The sequence below is a fragment of the Pundamilia nyererei genome, unplaced genomic scaffold (assembly GCF_000239375.1).
Source record: "Pundamilia nyererei isolate P.nyererei 1_Seehausen unplaced genomic scaffold, PunNye1.0 scaffold00017, whole genome shotgun sequence".
Classification (NCBI taxonomy): Eukaryota; Metazoa; Chordata; class Actinopteri; order Cichliformes; family Cichlidae; genus Pundamilia; species Pundamilia nyererei.
In genome coordinates, this window is record NW_005187418.1 from 3,327,092 (window position 1) to 3,328,950 (window position 1,859).

Sequence of the window (1,859 nt, forward strand, 5' to 3'; positions counted from 1 at the left end):
AAAAAAATCACGGTTTTAGTAACGTGGTAACGCAGCGTGCTTACGGGAAAGTAACGGTAATCTAATTACCGTTTTTGCAATAGTAATCCCTTACTTTACTCGTTACTTGAAAAAAAGTAATCAGATTACTTTTTTCAAGTACCCATCTCTGTCCGAGACACAACCATTGAGCAAATTTGTGGAGAATCATAGCCATTTTAAAACTGTGTCAAACAGCCTTGCACTGCATATTTACTCCAGCAAGATCATTAAATTGCATCACTGCCACCTTCTCCAATAAAATTAGAGACGGCAAAGTAGAGAAGTAGAGTCAAGTCTACTGCAGGAGCAGAGCACTCATTAACTGAGGATCTAGAGATAGAGAGAGGACAGATCTCTTCAGCACCACCTGAGAGCCAAGCAATCAAATATAGAGATAATAGAGCTTGACTCATGACTAACAGATTACAGGCCTAATCCCAGCAACCATAATTTCTCCTGGTAAAGTCTCTGTGTACTTCACACCAAATCTTCAACTAATATGATATCAAATAAGTCCACACAACATGACAAATAAATATATCTTCAGTGCAGTTTGAGGGTTAATACTATGAAAATCATTTCATCTTTAAACTAGCTCCAGAAAAACCTTGCACTAGCACTTGCACTAAAAACCGCTTGCCTCCTTGTGTTATGAAAATGTTAAAAGCTTAAGGTATCATCTGTAATGTGCATGATCCTGGTACAAACCTTAACAGACATTATTTTTTCTTTGCTGTAGATCAGACTTGTGTTTGCAGTGCTGCTGCCTGCAGCAGCTTATCAATCCCCTCTGCCCACAGACTGTAGTGACATCTACAGAGGTGGTGCAGGCGTGGATGGAGTATACACCATCTATCCAGCTGGCTCCACCTCTCCTGTGCAGGTTTACTGTGACATGAGCAAAGACGACATCGACAACTCAGCAGAAAAATGGACGGTGAGGATTGCTCAGCCCTCTTTTTCCAAACTAATCTACCTCTTCTGAATTTGATCTTGAAATAAGAGATAAAGAGATCTGGCCAGAACTTACCTATTTTAACTTTATGAACTGCTTCACACATCTTGGCTCAAAAATTCATGTTTAACACAGTCAGAATTTTGTATTAAATATCTTTTTATGCTCATGGGTGACTGGTTTTATTCAAGGATCATCTCTATACACAGATATATTTAAATCTAAAGGTAAGGGAGAAGCACCAGAAGACCTTTTAGTTTTAGTTACCTTGTGTGAAGTTAGCAAAGCTAAAAGGAGTCCTTTTGCTGGGGGGGTCTATAATTTGCCTTTTACTGACAGTTTGTGTGAAACTTCTGTTAAATCCAGGTGATTCAGAGAAGACAAGATGGCACAGTGAACTTCTTCAAGAAGTGGGAGCACTACAAAACCGGATTTGGGAGCGCTGCTGGAGAGTACTGGCTGGGTAAAATTCATCGTTCTTTTTTCGGATTAAATTTGCCTTTACTTCTGATTGATCGTATTTTGAGTAGTCAATAAACCTTACTGTTATTAAATTATTTTATTGTACATTTTCTCCTTTCTTAACAACAATAACATCGGCTCAAACTCATCAAATTTGTCTAAAACAGTTTATTTCAGATGATCACACTTGCTCACTGTTTTATCTTCCCAGGCCTGGAGACAATGCATCTGCTAACCCAACGCAAGAACTATGAGCTGAAGGTCGACATGGAAGATTTTGAAGGCCAGAAGGTCTTTGCCCATTACTCCTCCTTCTCTGTTGGCCCAGAGTCAGATGGATATAAGTTAAACCTGGGAAGTTTCATCAAAGGGGCAGCAGGTGGGACTTTTTGTTCTCTCTTTTATAAGAACTTTTTTTTTT

At 39.1% G+C, this 1,859-nt stretch overlaps 1 protein-coding gene across 1 annotated transcript in view; it reads left to right on the forward strand.

Moving 5' to 3' along the window:
• The window catches only part of LOC102197157 (microfibril-associated glycoprotein 4-like), a 74,328-nt gene that overhangs the window by 1,698 nt on the left and 70,771 nt on the right, over positions 1-1,859 (forward strand). The window contains exons 3-5 of the mRNA XM_005725950.1: positions 761-958; positions 1,343-1,439; positions 1,650-1,817. Coding sequence (XP_005726007.1) covers positions 761-958; positions 1,343-1,439; positions 1,650-1,817 — 463 coding nt within the window. The remainder of the gene's footprint in view (positions 1-760; positions 959-1,342; positions 1,440-1,649; positions 1,818-1,859) is intronic.